The 23704-nt window shown below is 39.1% G+C and overlaps 1 protein-coding gene and 1 pseudogene across 3 annotated transcripts in view; both read left to right on the plus strand.

Annotated features, from left to right (window-relative positions):
• The window catches only part of LOC132020845 (chromatin remodeling regulator CECR2), a 168795-nt gene that overhangs the window by 93358 nt on the left and 51733 nt on the right, over positions 1 to 23704 (plus strand). For all 3 annotated transcript variants that reach the window (XM_059404972.1, XM_059404974.1, XM_059404973.1), the window contains exon 2: positions 10381 to 10475. In XM_059404972.1, the coding sequence (XP_059260955.1) occupies positions 10381 to 10475 (95 nt within the window). The remainder of the gene's footprint in view (positions 1 to 10380; positions 10476 to 23704) is intronic.
• LOC132020844 (small ribosomal subunit protein uS8-like) lies at positions 16602 to 16978 on the plus strand (annotated as a pseudogene).

Raw genomic sequence — 23704 nt, forward strand, 5'->3', positions numbered from 1 at the left:
AGATGCTTAACCAACTGAGCCATCCAGGCATCCCACACACATTCATGTTCTAGACTAGTTGCTCCCAGTAACTAAATTCTTTCCATTATCCCTGTGAACATTCTGTGACTGCTTACTCTGTGGAGGCACTAGGCAGTGCCAGTGGTTTAGGCACAGGTCTTTACTAAGTTTTCATTTTTAGCATTTCATTCTTAGAGGTAACCTGCATTTTACAGAGAACTTCACTGTTCCTCCTACCCTCGTGTGCACTGGCTGCGTCCTGCTCATCTTGCTAATCTCTGCAGCAGCATTTTGCTTGCTTATCTCCACAGCACTCTGCTCTGCCAGTCATCACACCCCACCCCCACCAAAGTTGCTTCTAGATTTTATGCTACTTGAAGGTAGGGTTCTTACTTTCCTCTTTGCATCCTCAGCACTTAACATAGAGCCTGGCATGTAGTATGTCTTCAGATGCTAGGGATGCCTTTCCAGTATGTGACATCCCACTGTCCTATGTCCATAATATGTTGAACTGATTGAATTCAGAGGGACCCCTACTTCCTGCACACATTAAAGTTATAAATTTTTCTGTGTATGTACTTTTTTGCCAGTCTCACATAGGAGACTAGGATACAGTCAGATACAAACAACAAGATTTAGGACATTACAAAGTTATTGCCCACTTTAAAGCTTCTAGGACCTTGATTTTTTTTTTTAATATTTTTATTTATTTATTTGACAGACAGAGATCACAAGTAGGCAGAGAGGCAGGCAGAGAGAGAGGGGGAAGCAGGCTCCCCGCTGAGCAGAGAGCCCTATGTGGGGCTCGATCCCAGGACCCTGAGATCATGACCCGAGTCGAAGGCAGAGGCTTAAACCACTGAGCCACCCAGGCGCCCCGGACCTTGATTTTGAATATTAAGTCTTTGCTGTTTCTCCCCACTGCTCCCATTCTTGAGTCACTCTTCAGCCTTTATTGTCCTTAATTCTGTTTACCAATTTAAAATACCATGTTTTTTCAGGGGTTGGAGAGTATTAGAACTTGTTACCTAAAATTTCTGTGTCTTTTTTTTAGCCGCATGCATTTAGTTGCAAAATCTTACTCCCTCTGCTTCTGAAATCCTCTCCTGTACATCTTTCTAATGTTGGCCCCACCTTCTTCCCTGGACTAGATCAGGAAGCTTTTCACCCACTAATCTCTCTTATTAACAAACCACATCTAGATAACCTTCCAAGTTTGATCCCCACCCTCCATCCCCCAACAAAAGCATTCCCTGTTCTTTAATGGCTCCCCTAAAATAACTCTGAACTAATCCAGTGGCGATCTTCTAATGACAGAGAATGAGGACTGTTTAATTTCATGGCTATAGTCATAAGTTACTCTAAGCATAAATTCTCCAATGAAGTCCCATCTTAAATTCATGCAAATGTTTATGTTAAAAATATCTTCACAATAACAGGTAAAACAATGAAAACAAAGAAATAAGAGTAAAACTGACTTTCTAGAAGCTGTGACATTTTTAAACTGATAGTTTCCTCTATTCTGGCCACGTGCTGTGGAGCCTCAGGAACACGCATACCCTAGTTGGAAAGCCTTGTTCTAAGTGATAAAGTCTAGACTACTTGACCTGATATCTTAGGTTGTCTGTGGTCTGTCAGGAACCTCCTTTTCCAGATTTCTTGTCTGCATGGCTATGCTTGTCCAGTATTCCAGCCTCATAGACTGTACCGAGCTTTTCAGCTTTTTCAGTGCTCAGGAATTGTTTATATAATAATAGGCATTTTGTTGGGGGAGAATATCTGTGAAACTTCTGAGCCTTTTCTTTAAGCTGCTGGAGCCAGTTTTGATAATTTATGTGTTTGCAGAAAATATGTTCTTCTAGAGGTACACATTTATTGGTATAATTAGTTATTTTCTAGTTAGCCTAATATTTTAGGTAGCAGTCATTTGAGGGGAGAAGCTGTTTTGATTTCCTTTCTCTTGCCCAGCGGCATTGCCAGTGACACAGCTGTTTCTTGGATGGTTGAGAGTAATGGTGTGGTTGCAGCGAAGCAGCAATACAGACCTGCTGGCCTTTGGGGACTCCTGGGATAAATCGCTTGGCCAACTGAAACTGTTATAAAAGCCAGTTTCAGGTCCCTCACCATTATACCCACTCGAGCTGATTTATACTTTACCGTCTAAATTGGCATGGGGGCAGGCCTTTGGGATTAAATTAATTTATACCAAGTTAGAAAGCATCAGCTGCCAAAGTCAGAGGTGCCTTCTGGAGGCTGGTGTGCTTATTTCTTCATGTATTCTAAGCTCACACTCCAGGCGTTCTCTCTTGGAAAGCAGCTGGGATGGTCCTTCAGGAAGGCCTGCTTTGTATCTCTTTTGTGCTAGCGAGGTTCTGGGTCCTATACAGAAGCCCCGATCTTTTACTGAGACACTACATTGCAGTTAGTCCTTGTGCAAATCAGGAAGATTTGTAACCTTCCAAAATTAAATGCAGCATATATGATTCTTTTATCCTGAGGCCTTTTCCCCCCTCCTTAATATAAACTCAAAGGAATTATTATGCCTGAATGGCAGTAGTACAAATGTGTGATCTTGATCCTTACTTGGAAGTTGAAGAAAATAAAGTTTGTCTCTCTATACCACCTTCTTTAGCAAAAGATTAAAGAAAATTTCTGGAGATTAGAAGTATGTCAAACAATAAAAAGCTACCGCCAGTGCTATTTAAGAAAAGGTGTTGTTACACAACAAAGGAATTAGTAATATTCTTTCTGTGTCAGTTGACTGTCTCCAGTCTGGAAATTATCTTTGTTTATGAGGCAGGTGGGACTTTGTAAAGTAAAGAATTGTAAATAAATGTTTTCCCATGACATATGCTAATGGCCCCATGTCTCCCTCATGGCCAGTCAGAGTTTGGAACTGTTCCCCTTGCTAGGTCCTGAGTTCTTTTCCGAACAGCCACTGCCTGTTGTTGAGAGTGGAGAAGGTGGAAGGATATTAAACAGACTTGTCCCTAATGAGCTGCAAAGAGGACAAATCCTGTTACTCCCTCCAGCTACTCTCTGAAGCTACAGAGGAGCTGTAGGACTGGGTCTCCCTTCTCTATGCTGATTTGCCGAGTGTTCTCCTCCCCCACCCCCACCCCACCCATCTCTTCCTCTTCTGTCCCAGAGCATCTTGGCAAAGTTCAGATTTCTATGCTCACAGCTCAGTGCCCACAGTGAAAAGAAAATACAAAAGGGAAGGAGAGAAAGTGCAGGGGTGGGGTGGGGAGGGGGGATTTTAGAAGGGTATTCCTTATTGCCTTACTTCTAAGACTTACTTTAAGCTCTGGGTTTGAAGGCCTAAGTAGTAAAGCTTTGAATAACTTGGGTTTCCAAATAGTTCCTTGGAGAACTGTTAGCTTTTATTGGCTTATGAATATGGTAGGCCATGTATTAAAAGGATTTTAATTTCTATTGTTCAGAAACCTCTGAATTTTGAAAAGGCCACTTTGTATCTCTTCAGTCTTTGCTTTTTTCCACATACTTTCCACATACTTTCATTGTAAGGAAGATGAAACAATTGTAATTAGAATGTTGTAGAATATTGACCGTGCACCAGGCTCCACTGGCTTTTATAAGTATTGCCTCATGTAATCATTAAAAAATCCTTGGTGGTAGATACTTTTCATGGGACAATTTTTACCTAAACTGTGGTAAGAAACCTAAAATTCATCATCTTAGCCATTTTTAACCAGAGCTCCAGAACTTTTTCTTCCTGCAAATGTGAAACTATACCCATTAAAGTGAAAATTCTTTAACTGATAAGCCAGTTCTTCTCTTCAGCAAGATTAAAACTGCTTTCCTCTTATCTTTCCTCTTTGCTATCTTTCCACAACATTCTTAATCTTTATTTCACCATGGGGTGAAAACTGAGGGCTGTATTCATGTGCCTTCGTTTGTAGCTGGTACCCACTAGCAGTAACTAAAAGGATGAGGGCTGGAGAGCTTTGCTCTCCAGGGGCCTTATCACCTATTCTTCATCCTAATCTTTACTGATTCCAAATTTTTAAGTTCTGCTGAGCTAGAGGGGAAAAGTTAACTGATAATTTTGTCAATTTACAAGTTACCATAGCCCTACCTATTTTTTGGTGGGTTATCTAGATAGCCGCTGATTTATAAAGCATAATGTCATAGAAATACATTTGAAAAGCAGTTTTATATTTTAAGGCCCACTTTTTTACTGATGTACAAATTTGCTATATGCCAGGGGTACAATGGTAGGCAAGCGTAAGGTGTTGAATTTTATTTGGAAATAATAGTGTTCCTTTCAATACTTGTGTCATTTGAGGAGTAATTCAAGCCTGCTCAGTTCTCTTTGAAAGAGCTGATCCAATATCCCTGATATTGTACCTTTCTATGTAACCACTTCCCCAGTTGCTAACTCATTAGATCATGACTGTGCGAGGAAAAGCAACTTAGGTTCACTGGGGAGAAGTTTTATACCAGTCCTCTTTAGCCTGGCCATCACAGTTGAGTATTGAACAAGAGCATTTAATATATATATTTTTTCAAATTAAGATAATTCCCTGGTTTCTGCTGATAATGGTAAGAAAACTATGGTTGAATCACCAATGAAGCCAGGTTACTGAGGCAGGCAGAAAATACAGTGAGACAGTTTTGTCTTTTCTTCTTTTTCTTTTCTAAATTTCAGTCACAGATTTTATTAATAATTGGTTTTGGTTCATGACACATTCTTATCATTGGTCTCTGAATGTTTCCCTTTATTCATTTAAAAGTGGTACCACCTCTGAAAATAGCATCCATCAGAATTAGAACATCATTATTGATATCGCTCTCCCATCCAGTCTTCTGCCTCCCAACACCTATGGGAAATTTTAAAATGCAGTTAGGGAATAAAAACTTACCTTAGACTTACTGAAGAAAATATGTATTTGTTATACAAGTTAATAATTCAACTATTGGGCATGTATTTTAAGGCAAACAGTTCTTATATTTACTAGTTGTAGGTTGACTTCCGAATTTGGATTTCTGCTAACTGCCAACTGGTTAGCAAGATGTTAGTAATTTCAAAATTGAAAACTCATAATCTAATGTAAGTAGAATGTGGGTTGAAGGACATCTTATCTTTGATAAGATCAGTCTTAACTTTTGTAGGTCTGTTTTTATTTGGTCCTTTACTCTAATTTATAATTCTACTTCATGACTCTCTGGGAGCAGTAATGAAAGGATATCGGCAGTTGATATTGTTTGGAGAACACTTTAACTAGAAATTTCATGTTATGTCCTCACATTCTAAATAGATTTATTGCCAGAAATGACATTTTTCTCTAAGAACCAAATAACCCACTCTTCCCACCAGTGAAGACTAATCCTGTATTTAGAGAGGTTTGTTTAGTGGCTTACCTGGATATCTGAACTACATTTAATTCTTCAGAGTTTTTGTTTCAGAGCTTTAGGAAGGAACTGTAAATTCCATAGATACTGATAACCACACTTTATCTGCATGATTTGATTATGATGATTCATTAATGCTAGGATGTTTAGGTAAACAAGGGGCTTTAGCTATTCTTGAGATAAATCATTTGAGTGTGTTTGGGGTTATAGTATAAGGATTTAATTCCATCCTTCTGTCAGAAATTCGTTTTTGATGTTTCTTCTATGTTTTAGAGCATTTTAGGTATGGCTTTATTTCATTTGGTAGTTACATTTCTTTCATTCATTAAACCAGCATTTATTCATCTTCCACATGTTTACAAATCCTCCTTTTCTCTATTCCCACAGCTGCTGTTTTATTTACCTCAGACTCTGACCTTTTATCTTCCAGGACTGTATAAGCATATGAATCATGGGGCTCTTGTTAAAATGCAGATTCTGGTGTCTGTAAATCTGTCTTGGTTCCTGAGGTGCAAGCTTCTAGATGATGCTGACACTGCCTCCCTGGTCCCCACCAATGCTTCCCCTCCCAGTCGTTCTGCATTCCGCTCTCAGAACTGTTTTTCTGAGATGGAGATCTGATCATTCCACGGTCTTTCTTGTGAAGATCCTTAAGGAACAGGCCTGTCCAGTCTTTGATTCTCTAACCACCCTCTCTGTTTTGGGGAGAGGCCTTCGTACTCTACACATGCCATGAACTTTCACATGCTGTGCCTGCCTGTGCATCTGCCAGCTAAATATTGCTATATTTTATTGTTGCCTCTTCAGAAGATAAGATCTTAGGTTTAAACTGGAGAACTAGAACCTTACTGTAGTGAAAGTTACCCTGATAGAAAGGGAGACATTTGTTTCAAGCATTTCCACCTAAGCCACAAGGGAATGTCTGTGGGTGGGAATCAGGAGATGCAAAAGAAAGGGTATTCATGGTAGAGCTTTAACTGTTCCTGTGTGAGTGACATTTTTTTTCTTTTACTTTTTTTTGGCAGGTGGGGAGAGTCTCAGTGTAAAAATTAATGCAGATTTTACACTTTGCTCTGTAATACAACTGTTTTATAAAATTAATCTTTTAAATTAATTACTGCGGAATAAAAGTGATCCACATGTGTCATGGGGCTTCTAGGAATCCTGGCATACCTCCACAGAGATATGTGGTAAACTTCTCTTTGTCCTTGGTAAAGCCTTCCCAGTTCTTATCTCTTCACTTTGTGTAGTTTAATTTGGCACTTCTGTCCTTTAAAAACACTAGGAAGCATCTGGCTCTAGTACCTTTAATCAAGAGTCACATGGTGCTCTTTAATTTACACTTATGAGGAGGATGGAATCCCAGCAGGAGTGTGTAACAGAATGTGGACATACACAGTGTTGAAGGAGTTGCTGGAGGAACGAGCAAAATAGAAGTCAGGAAGATTTTATTTTATTTTTTGAAGATTTTATTATTTATTTGTCAGAGAGAGGGCAGAAGCGGGGAGATGCTGAGCAGGGAACCCAATGTGAGACTCTATCCCAGAACCCTGGGATCATGACCTGAGCCAAAGGCAGATGCTTAACCTGGCTAAGCCACCCGGGGTGGGGTGGGAGCGGGGGCTGGGGGGCAGGTAGGGGGATATCAGCTTCCTAGCCATCAGCTAGGAAGATGTTATAGATGAAAGTTTTTCATGTAAAGGACCTACAATATGGCTTGGCAGAAGAAAGGAGGGAAGGAGTTTCTTTATGTTTAGGGAGAATGTTACATTGGAGGGCTTGGTTGGGAGTGATGAAGGTGGGTTTTTATAGCTGTTAAAGCCATCAGTCTTTCTAGCCTAGAATACATGGGCCAGTAGGAAGCAGCTTACTCTGTGGGAAGGGCTGTGGACAAGGTGGTCTGAGTTTCACTTGGTCCTGGCATTATTTGGCTGAGTACAACAGAAGTCAGTTAACCTTCCTGGGCCTAGTTTATTTATCCTTAAATTGAGAGCGCTGAAATACTGCAATCTGTAATATACCTTCCAGTTCCACCATTCAATAAGTGTGGCTCCTCCATTAAACAAGATGGTCTGGGACTTTGTGCTAAGGGTTCTTCTTCTGTTATAATTGGAGTTTAATTTGGAGTCTTTCACTGACCAAGCTTAAAATATGAACCATTCAAATCTTCTCTTACTTTGCATCACATTTATTTCTGTCCCATCTGGAATTCATGTTTCCAGATTGCTGCTGTTTCTCTCCTCTGGTGAGTCCTTCTTCAGAATCCTTCTCCCCAGCTCTTGCTTGCGTTTAACCCCACTTCACACCCTCTACCACCAGAATTCCTCTTATATATACCGCAGCTAGGTTGGTGCCACTGTGCCTCTCCTCAGTAAAATAATTATAGTGAATCTCCATTGTCTTCCAGAGTCAAACTCATTATATCAGTATTCATATCAGCTATCGATCTTAGCTCACATTACTCCCCTCATAGTATACATAGAAGAGTTAAACTGAAGCTCCTATCCTCTCTGTGCACTTGCTCCCATTGTTCCCTGTACCTTGTTATGCCCTGGTTCTCTGCCCATTGCCGCAATTTTCCCATCTCGGGTGCCACAGTCTTCACACAGTCTCTTAGGCTTTCCACAGCCAGGAGGAGTCCTTTTCTCAATCCCTGTTGCCCCATAGCACCTTTTCTGTACCTAACAGTGCTAATTAGTTGGTTTGGCTATCTTTTTTTGTACTCTTATCTCTCCAAACTAAACTAAGCTCCTCAGCCCTTAGGAACTACTATATTATCTTAGGTAGGGTGGGTACCCAGTAAATATTGGATGAATGAATGAATTCTGGCTAATTATAGTTCAGGTTCTTGTTATCTCTGGTTGGTAGAGTTTCTTGTCTTTCTGGGTAATTACTAACTAAAATGTAGAAAAGAAGTCTGCCAAAAGGAATTAATAAACTAACAGAAGAATAAGAACCATTGCTAAGATGTGTTCTAATTCTCAAGTTTGTAGTTAAGGAAGGCAGAATGTTTGCAAGCCTCAGTCTACCCTTTGGATTTTGAGCTTCATTCTCCTGGGCTTTTAAGGCAGTATGAACCTTTTCAGGTGAACTACCTGAGGGTAATTTGTATTTTGCTCATTTGTGTCAGTTAGTATGCTTAGCAGTATTTTGTCCTATGAAGGTTTTATTATTCTTTAAGATTGATTGATTTTAAGATTTCATTTATTTATCTTTAAGATTGATTGATTTTAAGATTTCATTTATTTATTTGACAGAGACACAGTGAAGAGGGAACACAAGCAAGGAGGAGTGGGAGAGGGAGAAGCAGGCTTCCTGCTGAGTAGGGAGCCCAGTGCAGGGCTCTCAGCCAAAGGCAAGACGCTTAACGACTGAGCCACCCAGGCACCCCTAAGATTTATTTATTTTAGAGAGAAAGCGTGCAAGGTTGGGCAGGCAAGGTGTGGGGAGCGGACAGAGAGAAATACAAGCAGATTGCCTGCTGAACACAAAGCCCACTGCCACACCGCCATCTCAGGACCTGAGATCCCTATCAGAGTCCAAACCAAGAGTCTTACACCTCACCGATCACGCCGCCAAGCCGTCTCTATTTTTGAACAGGTTTTAGAGTGAGTGCTTACCAACTCTGGAGTTTTAAAAAATAAAATAACACATGGAACCATAAAATAACTACAGGGGCACCTGTAAGCCACTGGGTGGCTCAGTGGGTCAAAGCCTCTGCCTTCGGCTCAGGTATGGTCCCAGGGTCCTGGAATCAAGCCCCACAGCAGGCTCTCTGTTCCTCCTCTCTCTCTCTCTGCCTGCCTCTCTGCCTACTTATGATCTCTGTCTGTCAAATAAATAAATAAAAGCTTTAAAATAAAATAACTTACAAAATTATTTTACAGAATTAGTTTTTTACTATCATTAGAAAAACTTTAATATTTTTATAGTAGCAGCAGGCTCCTCTGTTAAGGATGTACTGCCGTGTCATTGGTGTTTAGGTCAGAAATTGTTTCTTATGCACACCTCATGCTTTTAGAACCATTAATATGAGCTTTCGGAGTTTGGTTTTTCTGTGATTATAGATCCAGTTATGAGCCACTCAAACAATAAGCAGAGCAGACCCTTGGAAAATGGCTTACATGCAGAAGATAGCATCCTGGTTGAAACAGTGTGGGCAGATTTTGTATCTCAAGAGTTGATGACTTGGAAAAGATTCCATCATCTTAGAAAATACTGGTTTAGAATGGGAGATTGTAAAAAGAAACAGGATCTCCTAAATTTTCCCACTGTCGCTTTTTGTCCCAGTAGCTCCTTCTCAACTAGGTTTTTTTTAGAATACTGTGCTAAATACGAGCTAAATCTTTGGCATTGTCTGCTTGAATCTCAAGGAAAGCAAATACATCTCACCTAGGATTAAACCATTACAATTACCTCACTTCTCTCTAGATGATGTAAGATTAATCTCAGTTCTAGCAATCTCCTATCATTAGGAGCATCCTCAAAATAAGAATTGCTAGCTATTGCTCACTACTAGTGCTTTTTTCAATAAATAGAGTGGTTCTTTAAAGCAGTTGCGGGGGGTTTACCTATTAAAACTGTAGAAGAATGAAGAATACTTTCTAATCAATCTTGTTATTTGCTACTTTATTCTCTTGCCATTAAAGTAGAAGGCCTTATAACATATTTATATAAGTTAAGCTCTTTGATAATTATGTAGCTAGCAGTGACTTATAAAAAGAGATACATGTGTGTTTCTTCTGGTGTGCAGAAAAATGGAATAGAACAATGGGGAAAACAAGAGTTTTTCTTAGAAAAACAAGAAGTTGAACCAGTTGCTCTTCTAGCAGTAACTGGGATTAGAAAGGCAGAGTTTATCCATTGCAAGCAGTTTGGCTACACTGACCACGTGGTGGCTTGGAGAGTGATGTTGATGGTGTGGGTGATAGGAAGCTGGGAAAGGTGGATTTTTAAGAAATCTGTGTTTGATCTCAGTCTCTCTCTCCTCTTCCTGCTCTGTAGGAGTTAGAAGCAGCTCTTCACAGAGATGATGTAGAGTTTATCAGTGACCTGATTGCCTGCCTGCTTCAGGGCTGCTATCAACGAAGGGATATCACGTGAGTAATCCTGATTTTACTACGCTTTTCATGTAGCAAGAACTAATTAACCAGGTGCACTGAGTTTTCCTGTCTCCTGTAACAAACCATCACTGATCATTTGCCAATGGTATTTACATATGGATTCCCCAGCTCTGTGTTTGGCTTATTCTGGAGTTCAGTTTTAATTTTATTATAATCCCTGAGTCTTACTTCACGCTGACAAATTTATATCCCTTACTCCTGGAGCCACCAGTTAACATTATCCAGTGTAGAATTTCTTCTCAGTATATACCTTTCTTGCTGCTTTTTACAGAAATTACAGCCTCTTGCAGTATTGGTAAAATGTTGCCTAACAAATTATAGCTAGACTTTACTGCATTTCTACCACTTGAGTATCTTCTGTTGTTCACATAACCAGTAGCATAATTTTTAATATGCAGTAGCATAATTTTTAATATGCAGCTTCTAGGCTCACTCACACCATAACTGCCAACTAAACAGCTGTCTGGTACATTCAGCATGTATAGACGTTTGGAGCACAATTTTATCTGTGTAGACAAATAAAGGATCTTCCTGATAGGGCCTCATTCCTTGTTTTGACCCTAACTTGATAATACGTTTTCTTTGCTACGACATTTCTATGCAGGATGGAACTATATAGAGCCAGCTCTTAAAAAGCTGAGACAAATGGTTTTCCAGTTTTCAGCCCTGCAGTGCCGAGCAGGGCAGGGGTTTGGGGTGTGAAGGTTTATTTTTCATACAGTTAAAGATGCTATCCCAAATACTTCTGCTTTGTTAAATCTACTCTTAGTATCTGTTAGGGCTGGGAAGCTAGGCCGAATAGAAATGTGCAATAAACTCGCCATTAGAAGATGAGTAAGAGGGGCGCCTGGGTGGCTCAGTGGGTTAAGCCGCTGCCTTCGGCTCAGGTCATGATCTCAGGGTCCTGGGATCGAGTCCCACATTGGGCTCTCTGCTCGGCAGGGAGCCTGCTTCCTTCTCTCTCTCTCTGCCTGCCTCTCAGTGTACTTGTAATTTCTCTCTGTCAAATAAATAAATAAATAAAATCTTTAAAAAAAAAAAAAAAAAGAAGATGAGTAAGAGATTGATGAGACCCCATTTTCTTCAGGGTAAAAGTTTGAATCCCTTAGGGGAGAGGTATTGTTCCTGGACTCACTTTGTTAATATAATGACTTTTTATCCGAGGATACCGGGATGGTTATGCTAGACAAAGAATTGACGAAAGGTGGAAAATCCATCTATTGTTTTACTGCTTGAGCATGATAATTAAGTTCTTCCATTCTTTTAGTGGGATATGGTTTTTAAGCACAGTTGGAGTCACACTGTGATACAAACTTATATTTTCATATCTTGCATTATTTTTCTTAAACCATCTTTCCTTTAAATGTAATTGTCAAAGAATCCAATTTGGTAGCTGGACATTTGTGTCTAGCTTTTAACTGTTGTAAACAGGCTATAATGCATTTCCTTAGACATAATGATTTGTATACCTAGTGAATAATCTCCTTAGTTTAAATTTCTGGAATGGTGATCACTTAGAAGAAATGTCCATTTAAGATTTTTAAAATAGATTTACCAGGCTGCCCACCACAGAGGTTGCTTCATTTGAGCACTGAATCTTCACAGCATGAGGGTATCTTCCTGAACTTTCAGACATTGCCCACTATCTGCTGAGACACTCTCAAGACCTTCATGGCATTTACAGGAAGGCCCACTAAGAATTATATATCTTATCACTTTAATATGATATTACTTACCACTTACTGTGATAAGTGTTCTAAAGTAAGAATATAGAGTGTCAACAGAGCATATAACCTTAGATGAGAAAATGTGAACTGAGCATTCATATTTGGGCTTCCTTGGGCCAGTGCTTATATTTTATAAAGCACAATAAATAAGTGAGTGAATGAATGAATGAATAAGGGAAACCACCAAAGACTTGCAGGTATAAGGAGTGATAACCTTAGAGCTGAGCCTAGAGTAGAAGGTCCCATGTTGTTCAGAAACATGATCTGCCTGAGTGGCACAGTCTTGGTCCCTCTAGGTTAGATTTTGATTTGTTGCCAACACCTAAAATGAGATTTCACATTTCAAATCCCAATCTATAGCTTTTAGAAAATATCCACTGGTGTGCTACTACCCACGAAGACCACCATTGGCTGGAGGGCATGTAGGGTCTGGTCTCCCTCAGTACTTAGCATTCCTGATTACTCTCCCTTGCAGAGACTGATTGTCACTCATCATCGTTATGTTCACATAGCCTACCTTCCTTGTCTTTTTTTTTTAACCTGTCTCCAGCACACATTTCAGTTCAAGGAATTCAGTAAACACAGTAGGACTTAGGAGCCTAATAAGGTTTGTAGGCTGAGGTAAGAATTGGGGGGTATCAACATAAAAGCCAGGAGAGGAGGAGAGTCCTCAGATTGTATATTTAAGTAAGCATCCTGGGCAAGAGGGAAAGTAGGAAGACAAACCAGGGGCTAATAAATTAATCAGGGGAGAAAGGAGAGGTGTAGACAGAGTGAAGGACTATTATGATGGTGCAAGTAACGGGACATGGTGTCTCTAATCTTGACCAATCTGAAGGTATAAAGTTGTTTTAACTTGCAATTTAATTGATCGTTCTTCACATGTTCAATATCTTGGGTTTATTGGGCACATTGGTAATCTTTGTATATGTGACCTTCTTGTTAATATGCTTGGATCATTTTACTGGTATGTTGAAGATCAGGGAAAAGAAATGTCCATTTAAAATTTGTAAGGCTGACTTCCTCCAGGTTCTTCTCTTTCACTCTTACACAGGAGTGCTCCTTTACCTTTGTCAGCACTGAACATTGCCTATAACGTGCCAGCCCCTGGGTGTTGGTAGGATAAAACAGTCTCCTGTCTCTTGTGGATCTACAGTCTTCAGTGTGTGTCAGTGGAGATAGAGGGGACAGTCTGTGGTCGAAGATTTAAATAGCTAAAGTTGTATCATTTATGGAATAAATCTTCCCATTCCTGTTTGCATATGATATATCTTTATATATATATATATTTATATATATATTCTTCTTTCCTACTTTTTTACTTATGCTGGAAACTACTTGGTTCAGATTGTACCTGTCAGTCTCTTTTGGCTCTGATACCGCACTATGTCTCCCTAATACATTCATTAGCTTTGTGACACTGTGCCTGAGGTTTTTCATCTATAAAACATGTTTATTGTTGGTATCTGTACTTGTTGGATTATCATAAGGTTGAAGTAACATTGTGTATACGTAACAATAGGGATATTGTCTGGAACACAACAACTAATAATATTTAAGTGATTATTTCTTTATACTGTATTTGAAGGTTTTAAGGATAGTCCTGCTCATTAATCCTTCTATTTAAAATTTGTCTTAATCTTCCTTCCTCATTCTTCTAGAAAATAATTATGTTACCACATCACATGGATAAGATACTCCCTTATTTTGATTAGAGTCAAATGAACCTATGGATAAATTTAGGCAGAGTTGACCTCTTCATAATATTGAGATTGTTTTTTTTATTCAAGCTCTTTTTATTACTCAATAAAAATGTGTAGTTTGATTAATTTAGGTCAGATACATTCTTGGCTATTTTAATATTTTTCACTGTTAAGAGTTGAATCCCACTCATAAGTACTTTGGAAATATATTCTTCTGTATGGATTGTGTAGATCTTGTATCTACACAGTTTATTGATCTTGATTATTTTTAATTTGATATTCTTTCCTTTTGGTATTTGTATTCTTGTCTGTTTCATGCTGTACTAGTTATCCACAGCTATATAACAATACTCTAAAACTTAACAACTTAAAACAACCAAAATTATTATATTATAATTTCTGTTAAGAATCTGGCATCAGGGGCGCCTGGGTGGCTCAGTGGGTTAAAGCCTCTGCCTTCGGCTCAGGTCATGATCTCAGGGTCTTGGAATCAAGCCCCATGAGCCCCATATCGGGCTCTCTGCTCAGCGGGGAGCCTGCTCCTGCCTACCCCCCACACTCCACTGCCTGGCTCTCTGCCTACTTGTGATGTCTGTCTGTAAATTTATTTTATTTTATTTTATTTTTTTAAAGAATCTGGCTTCAGCGGGGTACCTGGGTGGCTCAGTTGGTTAAGTGTGGGCCTTCAGCTCAGGTCATGATCCTGGGGTCCTGGGATCGAGTTCTGCATCAGACTCCTTGCTCAACAGGAAGCCTGCTTCTCCCTCTGCCTGCTGCTGCCCTCTGCTTGCGCCCCCCCCCCCCCCCCCGACAAATAATAAGTAAAACCTTTAATGAAAAAGAATCTGGCTACAGCTTAGCTGGGTGCGTCTAACAGTTTTACTTAGAGACTGCAATTAGGGTACCCAGGACCTTGACTAAGCACTACAGTCCTCTCAAGGCTTGACTGGGGCAAGTATCCATTCATTTGTTTTCTGTTGATGCATAACAAATTTCTCCAAACTTAGTAGCTTAAAAAATCCATTTATTATCTCAACAGTTTTATAGATCAGGAGTGTACATGTGGCTCATCTGGATCCTCTGTTCAGTTTCTTGCAGGTCTATAATCAGGCTGTCGTCTAGGCTGTGTTCTAATCTGGAGGCTTAACTGGGGAGCAGCCCAAATTCATTCAGGTTGATAGCAGAGTCATCTCCATGTGGTTGTAGGACTGAGGTCCTAATTTTCTTTCTGGCTGTTGACTGGGAGCTGCTCTCTTCTCCTCCAGGTCACCCACAGTTCCTTTGCCAGCCACATGGCCTCTTATTGCTTAGCTGTTTGTGTCTTCAAGGCCAGCAGGAAAATAGCTCTAGTCTGCCAGGATAGGCTCTTATATGATATAATCATGGGAATGAGATCCTTTGCCATATTCTGTATAGACCATCTGTCATACTTAAAGGAGGGGATTGTACAATAGTATGAATACCAGGAGGCAGAAATCATGTTGGGCTTTCTAAAGACTGCCTGCTATACATGCTTTTATTGTATTGACTGTGTCTCCCAGAACAGAACTAAAGAATAATGGTAAGAGTTATGCTTGTATTTATTAACATTTCCTTAATTATTAATATTTCATAAATTGTATAGGTATTTTTGATACATTTTTTTTCTTGTGGACCAGAAGAATTAATTAATTTTTGGATAATCATAATTTGGTTTTAATAGATCCTATAAGTATATGTGTGTATTTGAATGATATATATTTGAATTATATAAAAATATAAGAGTCATATATTATGAATGAGAGGTTTTGATTTTCCCCATTGTAAATGGGGGTAAATGTCTGTAACCAACTTGTTCCTTATTTAATTTTACTTCTCTCATATTTACCATTCATTTCAACCATAAATTACAGAAAAAGTATGTACTTTGATAATGTTTCCTATAAAAGTAATTAGTATGAATAGAATGCATATTCTGCAGAATATTTTTAAAATAGATGCCAACTTTTCCCATCATTCATTATATTTTCACTTGTGTTCATTTCATGTTATTTTTATTGTGAGGTAAAGAAGAGTGGTATGAGGTCATCTCCTCGATTAATAAGGTCCCATTTTATAGGGAAGGAAACGTACCAATTTACTTACCAGGTCAAGTAGCTAGTTAGAAGGTGAAAAATTCCCACATGAGCAAGATTAAGTACAAAGAATCGAAGGAGCAGGAGATTGAGTATTAGAATCTGAATTTTAGGCCTGTAACCCAGACCCTTTTGTGTTTTTTCTTCTTAATATAAAATTATGGAATTTTTACAGTATAAAAAGGATTTTTTCAATAATCAAGTGTTAGTGAGGATGTAGGGGAAAAGAACCTTCATGCACTGTTGGTGGGAATGAGGACTGATGCAGCCTCTCTAGAAAACAATATGGAGGTTCCTCAAAAAAATTAGATTAGAACTATCATATGATGTAATAATCACACTAGTGGGTATTTACCCAAAGAATACAAAAACACTAGTGGGAAAGGATATATACACTACAATAGCCAAATGTCAGAAGCAGCCCAAGTGTTCATCAGTCGGTGAATGAATAATGGAGATGTGTATATACCTGCAATGGAATATTACTCAGCCTTTAAAAAGGAACGACCCCCCCCCCCCACACACACACACTTTCCACCATCTTCCTATGCCACCATAATGGTGGACATGAATGTCCTGGCAGATGCTCTCAAGAGCCTTAACAATGCTGAAAAGAGTCCATGCTCCAAAGTCGTCATCCAGTTTCTCACGATGATGATGAAGCATGTTATGTTGGTGAATTTGAAATCATTGATGGTCACGGAGTTGGGGAAATTGTTGTGAACTTCACAGGCAGGTTAAACACGTGTGGAGTGATCAGCCCCAGATTTAACGTACAGCTGCAAGCCCTAGAAAAACAGCAGAATAACCTGCTCCCACCTTCTCCCACCCCTCCACCCCAGTTTGGTTTCACTGTACTGACAACTGCCATCATAGACCATGCAGAAGCAAGATGAAAACACACAAGAGGGAAAATCCTGGTGTTCTTTTTCTAGGGATGTAATAACAAGCGTGCAAGTAAAATGCCTCAGTGGGGGGAGAAAAGAATGAAGTCTTGCCATTTGCAATGACATGGCTGAATCCAGAGTATAATGTTAAGTAAGTCTGTCAGAAAAAGACAGATACCATTTGATCTCACTTATCTGTGGAATTTAAGCAACAAAATAAACAAACAGAAAATTTAGAAATAAATCAAGAAGCACACTTAACTATAGAGAACAAACTGATGGTTTCTAGAGCCGGGAGGTAGGTTAGGAGTGGGTGAAATAGGTAAAGGGTGTTGGAGTACATTTGTATTGATGAGTCCTCAGTCATGTATAGAATTGTTGAATTTCTATATTGTACATGTGAAACTATTATACTATATGTTAACTATACTGGAATTAAAATTAAAAACTTAATAAAGTTTCAAAAATACAGATTGTTGGTATTTTTAAGTGATAAAATACAGTATAGATTGGTCATTCCCACCCCCTTCTGAGAGATGGCATACAGGCTGAGCTGTACCGACTAAGTCTTATTTTCCACATAAGTATACCTAGAAGTTAAAATAGCATGTATGTATTTCAGAAGTATTTTTCTCATCAAAGTTGTGTTGGCTCAGCAGTCACATGCAAATGTCCAGTTTCCTTCTGTCATCTGTTCCTTCTGCGTCCTGTCCACAATTTCGACCTTTGTAGACTGCACAGAGGCCAGTATTTGGGACAAGTGCAAGCATTGCATGCTTCCCTTCCACAGTGCTGAATTACAGCAGCTTTTATAAATACATCTCCTTCTTATCACAACATTGTGTCGGTTACTCCTACCTGATTTATTTTGAAGTGAGGGATTAATTTCTTTTTAAAAAAAAAATAGACCCTTTTTGAATAGCATAAAATTTCAAGTACTTGTTGTAATGAGGAAGAAAGCAGTTTTTCCCCTTCCCTATTGCCAGCAGCAACTTCTTTGACTTTTCTGCTATTGAAGGAAAATATGAAAAAGAGTCTCAGGTGGATAGAAGGAAGAAGAGCCCAGGGAGCTTAGTGTTCGCACTTTGGTACGGGGTGTGGCAGTACAGGTCCTACCAGTAGTGATGATGAGTTCCTTAAAAAGCAGAACCTGCTATTGTGCACTGGGACAGTGAGGCAAGCAGTTTTCCAGCATTTTTCAAACCACATTCTGCTAAACTTACCTTAAGATGGTGGAGTACTGTGGAAAACATAATCAGTAATTTTTTGTTTGTTTGTTTTTAAAATACAGGTGAAATAAAAATATTTCTGAATGACCAAATAAATTTGGGAACTGGCAGCCCCGAGATTCAGAATTAATTGTTCTGGAGTGTCGCTCTGACTTCAGCCTTTTAAAAACTTGTTATTATTGAGGTGCATGGGTAGCTCAGTCAGTTGGGTGTCTGCCTTCTGCTCAGGACATGATCCCAGGGTCTGGAATGGAGCTCTGCATCAGGCTCTCTGCTCAATGAGGAGTCTGCCTCTTCCCTTCCCTCTGTTCTTCCCACCTGTTTATGCTCTCTCTTTCTCTCTCTATCAAATAAATAAATTTTAAGAAAGCTTGTTGTTATTGGTATACAATAGACACACAGAAAATTTTATGTTCTCTACTTATACAGCTCACTGAATAGTCCCCTTCTGAACACATCTGTATAATGAGCACCCAGACAAGAAAGACCACTATAATGGATTTTACTTTTTCCATTGAAAGGAATTGTCCAAGGTGGTAGTCATTTTGTCCCACAAGCGGTGTCCACTTGGAGCTAAAGTGGATGCATGCTTTCTGAATCATCTCATCCCATAAAAAGAGAGAAATTTGGACCAATGAATGCTTGCCCTTTCTGGTTCTGAGATTTACCTATTGTAGTGAGCTAAGACAGTTATTTCTCTCAGGATGATAAAAATACCCACTAAAGTTATCATGAAGAGTAAATGAAATAATCTATGAGAAGCCTTAAAATAGTCTGGAGCCACTAATAAGTATCAATTTATTATATCAGTGTATATAAAAACATTCTCATAGTTTCTGAATATGCTGGGTGGAAGGTAGACTTTGATTCAAGCAGCTTTCCATCTCTTACCTACTTTGCTCTGCACATTTTGAAACTGGGGTCAGCAAACTTTTTTTTATAAAATCATAGAGAATAAGTATTTTAGGCTTTGTGTAAATGATATGATCTGTTAGAACTACTCCATCATCTTAGTGCAAAAGCAATAAATACTTCGATGGCTGATCATGGCTGTGGATTATTTTTTAGAACTTTATGTACATTGCAATTTGTATTTAATAACATTTTCACATGTAATAAAATAGTGTTGTTTGGACTTCCCCCCCGCCCCAGTCATTTAAAGAAAAAAGAAATTTTTTTACATTTTTAGTTTATAGGCTGTTTAAAAAAACAACAAAAAAGGCATTCAGGGCCACAATTCAGTTTGCCAGGCCCTGTTTTTAGAACACTTTTTTTTTTAAAGAGTACTATTCTAGTTTGCAGTAACTCATTCTAACCTTTAAATGGCACATAAAACCCCATTTGTTCTTTTTCAAAAGATTTTAGTTATTTATTTGACAGAGAGTATACTAGCAGAGGGAGTGGCAGGCAGAGGGAGAGGGAGAAGCAAGCTCCCTGCTGAACAGGGAGCCCAATGTGGGGCTGGATCCCAGGATCCTGAGATCAAGACCAGAGTCAAAGGCAGATGCTTAACCAACTGAGCTAACCAGGCCCACTGCAAACCATTCCCCTCCCACTTTGTTCTTAATTTTGCTCTCCAAACTGAGGTTTTTATCCCCTTATATATAGGAAAGAATACTTGTCTGCTTATCCTTAATATCCTAGGCACTGCTGTAAATGTTTTTCAGTAACTCTTATTTAATCCTTATAATGTCTAATATAAATTCCTTTCTCATCCATCTAATAAGGATGAGGAATTTGAGGCACAGAGAGGTTAAATAACTTGTCTATGGTTACACAGATGGTAATTGATATAGCACAGATTTGTCCCTAGCGGTGTAATCCTAGATCTCCAGCTCTTACCCACAGCCCTATGCTATAAATGATTTAAAAGAAAAATGTTGAAGAAAGAGGTTTTCATTTAAAATAAGGAGTTTTAACTATTTTTGAGCTGTATGCTTCTTTGGCATTCTAATAAAGTCTGTGGACCTGACCTCATCTCAGAATATGACTTGAAACCACAAAATACATAGGATTACAGCTTGACCAATTATACTGAAATATGGTTAGTAAATTTTTAATAAAACAAATTTTTGATAAAGTAATGTGTTTTTTATTAATTCATTAATATGCTTTAGCAACAGACTTTATTTCTTAACAGTATCTTAATCTTGGGGTGCCTGGGAGGCTCAGTGAGTTAAGCCTCTGCCTTCGGCTCAGGTCATGGTCATGGTCTCAGGGTCCTGGGATCGAGCCCTGCATCCTGCTTCCCCCTCTCTCTCTGCCTGCCTGTCTACCTACTTGTGACCTCTCTCTCTCTCTCTCTCTGTCAAATAAATAAACAAAATCCTTTAAAAAAAAATCTTAATCTTTTAAGTATTCGTGATTCTAAATGGTTATCTTGAGATATTTATGGTACCTGTCATGTGATGTGAAAATATTTTCTTTTCATACACACACACAAAAATACATATGCTACTGTTTTCCCCCTACCTTCATAATTGAACAGAATGTAAAATTTCAGGTAGAGGCTAGTTAAAAGTTAGTATTTTCTCAGCCAGGTTCACAACCACCTGACTTATATCTGTGGGCTCAAATCTCAAACTAATCTGCAATGCAGAATCAATATCTTTGAAGTAAAAGGAACTTTATCATTTGTACAATTTGTTTTTTTTTTTTTAACTTGCAAGGAAACTTAAGCAACAAAACTGTATCTGAGTCATGGGAGCCTCTTTTCCACACATGTCCCATTGTATGCTGTTGTGATATTTGCTCTCACATATGTCTAAACAGTCTCCGGGTAGCACGGTGGGATTCAGTGCAAATCTTTGGTTTGGCTTCATATTATTTATATTGTTTAGGAATTTGTTCTGGCCTGGGAGATGTTTAGAATAAAATAGCAGTTCAAGTTTTTCAGGAATTTGTTCGTTTTATTACCAAGGAAGAGTGGTCATATCACCCTTCCTCATTTGCAGAGGATATGTTCCCAGACCCCCAGTGGATGCCTGAAACTGTTGATAGCATTGAACCTATTGAACCATGTATATGACAAAGTTTAATTTATAAATTAGGTACAGTAAAAACTGAAATTTATATAAATACTTAAATAAGCACAGTAAAAGACTGAACCCAGTAACAGTAAAATAGAGCAGTTGTAACAGTCTGCTGTGATTAAAGTTAACATGCATATGCACACACAACACGATGCAGAATGTCTCACTGTACCGTATGCACCTCTCTTAGGATGATGTGAGATGATGAGATGCCTACATGAGGAAATGAGGTGAGTGATGTAGCACTGGGCTACTGTTGTTAAGTCAGAAGGGGGCCTTCTACTCAGACCTGTGCTAACTGAAACTGTGGGATATGAAACCACAGGACTGCTGCATCTGAGTGGGGGCTAAGTGTAGCAGTTGGGCTCTGGGGAGGGTCCCCAGAAATCTGTGGGATCCTCTGTGCCTTTGTGTGATCCCTTCCCCTTAAGTGTGGGTAGGATCTGCTCCTAACCAGGAGAATTTGGGAACACTGATGGGGTATCACTCCCTTGATTCTTTTATACTGTATAGGACTCCGTCTCATTTTCAGATGCTGTAGAATTGCTTTGATGAAGTAAGCAACCATGTTGGGAAAGCCCCCTTGGCTGGGGACTGCAGTGGCCTCTAGGAGCTAAGGGTCAGCCATATCACAGCTATCTACATAACCATGGATAAATCAGGCCAGAAAAAATTGTTGAGCAGATAAAGCAATTCACAGAAGCATATGGACCAGAGATATGTTTCTATAAATGTAAAACAAGGAAATTAAATGAGGATAAATATATGTGGGAAATTTATAAAGAAAATCAAGGGGAGGGTGCCCGGGTGGCTCAGTGGGTTAAGGAGCCAACTCTTGGTTTTGGCTCAGCCCATGATCTCAGAGTCCTGAGATCCAGCCCTGTGTCAAGCTCTTTGCTCAAAAGGGAGTCTGCTTCTCCCTCTCACTGTGCCCCTCCTTCCCCCCAACTTGTGCTAGCACGTTCTCTCTCATAGAAAGAAAGAAAGAAAGAAAGAAAGAAAGAAAGAAAGAAAGAAAAGAAAGAAAAGAAAGAAAAGAAAGAAAAGAAAGAAAATAAATCAAGACACTGATTACCACAGTTCAAGAAAGTAATTCTACCTGGTAGGAAGGGAGACTACTATAGTTAGGGATAAGTGTAAATGATAATAACATCTAAGATAGTGATTCTCAAACCTTAGGGAATATCAGAATCAGCCATACGGCTTGTTTAAAGACAGATTGTTGGTCCTACTGCTGTGTAATTCTATCTAATTCCATAGGTTGAGATGGGGCTGAGAATTTGTATTCTTTATAGGTTCTAGATGATGCTGATGTACTGGTCCAGTACCATCCTTAAAGTTCCACTAACCTAGGGAATGACTAATTTTTTGTTTTTAAGCTTGATGGCAGACACGTGGGTTCTTGTTTATTTTGTTTTGTCTTTGCTGATTTACCCCACTCAGTATATAAATTTAAAAGGAGAGTAACAGGGACGCCTGGGCGGCTCAGTGGATTAAAGCCTCTGCCTTCAACTCAGGTCATGATTCCAGGGTCCTGGGATCAAGCCCCACATCGATCCCCCCACATTGGCATCTCTGCTCAGCAGGGAGCCTGCTTCCTCTTCTCTTTGTCACTGTCTCTCTGCCTGCTTGTGATCTCTGTATGTCAAATAAATAAATGAAATCTTAAAAAAAAAAAAAAGGGAGAGTATCAGACTTTGTGTTGGTAACATACTTTTTATTGCTGTTGAAACACTCTGTACTTTTCCTCCTGTCATTCTCCCTGGAATTACAATTCTAGGAGTTGGTTTTATGGACCTGTATCAATAAAAATCCTGTAGGCAGTTAAATGGGATTCATCAGCTGGTTGTTCTCTGTAGCATTTCTTTTTCTTCATTGAGAAGTACCCTAACCTAATTAAGCCTGGGACTGGAAATCAGGAACGTCTGGTTTGCTCTTAGCTGTCAAAGTAAAGATAGGATTGCATCAAACAATGTCTTGAGCAATGGTTTAAGCCCTATAAAAGTATCCTCTATTAAATGCTCATTATGATGATAGTTGACACCAAACAATCTTTTTTCCCTATTATCACTTTTCCTAGAGTGCTCTTTTGATTACCTAGACTAACAGTGTGGTCTTTGTTTCCCTGTCTTGTGGCTCCCACTCAACATAGAAACTCATGGGGTGCCTGGATGGCTCAGTGGGTTAAAGCCTCTGCCTTCAGCTCAGGTCATGATCCCAGCATCCTGGGGTCAAGCCCCGGATCAGGCTCTCTGCTCAGCAGGGACCCTGCTTCCTCCTCTCTCTCTGGCTACTTTTGATCTCTGTCAAATAAGTAAATAAAATATTCAAAATAGAAACTCATAACAATCATAAACTTTACTTCTCAGCATTAATTATATACTTTAGATTCTGTAATAGATTCTCTAAAGACTTTAACCATTTAGTACTTGGGGGTCCCATCTGCCTTCTGTAGAAATATTATTTATCTTTTTGAAAATTACAATACTTCTGTGAAATGAGTCCATGTAAAC

This window comes from Mustela nigripes, chromosome 6, assembly GCF_022355385.1.
Source record: "Mustela nigripes isolate SB6536 chromosome 6, MUSNIG.SB6536, whole genome shotgun sequence".
Lineage (NCBI taxonomy): Eukaryota > Metazoa > Chordata > Mammalia > Carnivora > Mustelidae > Mustela > Mustela nigripes.